This window comes from Myotis brandtii, unplaced genomic scaffold (assembly GCF_000412655.1).
Source record: "Myotis brandtii unplaced genomic scaffold, ASM41265v1 C41833591, whole genome shotgun sequence".
NCBI classification, from domain to species: Eukaryota; Metazoa; Chordata; class Mammalia; order Chiroptera; family Vespertilionidae; genus Myotis; species Myotis brandtii.
The window spans coordinates 1-868 of NW_005310923.1; the positions used below are offsets into that span (position 1 = coordinate 1).

General features: G+C 63.1%; 1 protein-coding gene across 1 annotated transcript; it reads right to left on the reverse strand.

Annotated features, from left to right (window-relative positions):
* Nucleotides 1–192: 192 nt before the first annotated feature.
* On the reverse strand, nucleotides 193–810 carry LOC106726009 (splicing factor, suppressor of white-apricot homolog; the record flags this gene model as incomplete). Its single annotated transcript, XM_014539279.1, has 2 exons — nucleotides 193–612; nucleotides 717–810. Coding segments are annotated over 2 exons (499 nt in total), but the record flags the coding sequence as incomplete, so codon positions are not given.
* Between the last annotated feature and the right edge of the window lie 58 nt (nucleotides 811–868).

Below are 868 nucleotides of genomic sequence, written 5' to 3' on the forward strand. Positions count from 1 at the left end.
TGTCCCAGAGCAACAAACCCCGCGAGCCGGCCATGGTCACCTTCCCAGGCCGTGCCCACTGCACCGCCCAGCGCCTCCGCCTGGGGCCGCGCCCAACACGGCTCAGAATGCTTCCCTCCCCCGGGGGGTGGGACGCTCCGCCCCCTCCAGGAGCTTTCCTCCTGTTTTATTTTGTTGTGTTGGCTGTCACGTCCCTCTGTCTGTCCCTCACAAACATAAAGGGAACTGGACTGAATGGCGGAGTCCTGCCTGGGAGAAAGCAGTTTCCGGGGACAACGTCTGCATGTCAATTAGGCTCTGAAGTCCCAGACTAATCCCTTGAAACATTCTGCTCGGGCCCTGCCCTGCAGAGCAGGCCGCTAAGCCATCGCGCGGCCCCTGGGACAGCCCCACCCGGCGAGTGCGAACGTCAGGAACGCCTGGGAGGCCAGGCAGCGTACCTTTCACCAGCTTCCCATCCGGGGCAGCCTTCCCAGACGCCGACTCCTTCTTGCCCCCTGGGCCGCCTCTCCCTCCTGTGTCCGCCACGTCCTCAGCCACACCTTCCTCCCCCGTGTCGCTGGGCTTTTCAGGGGCCGACTCTGCAGGAGCCTCCTCTGGTGCCGACACGGCCTGCAGACAGGAACAGGGCTGAGAACCACTCGGCAGCTCAGACCCTGCCCTGGGCAGCAGCGTTTCTACGCTGCCCCGCCCGCCCGCCTTCTACCCTCAGGTACCTGAGCGCCGTCGCCCCCTTCTTTCTGCAGGAAGAACTGCTTCTTGAACTCATAGTAGGGGTTGTACTGGTGCCACGGCTGGAGGAACTCGAACCTGCAAACAGAAGAGGGAACCGGTGGGTCATCAACACACACACACACACACACACACA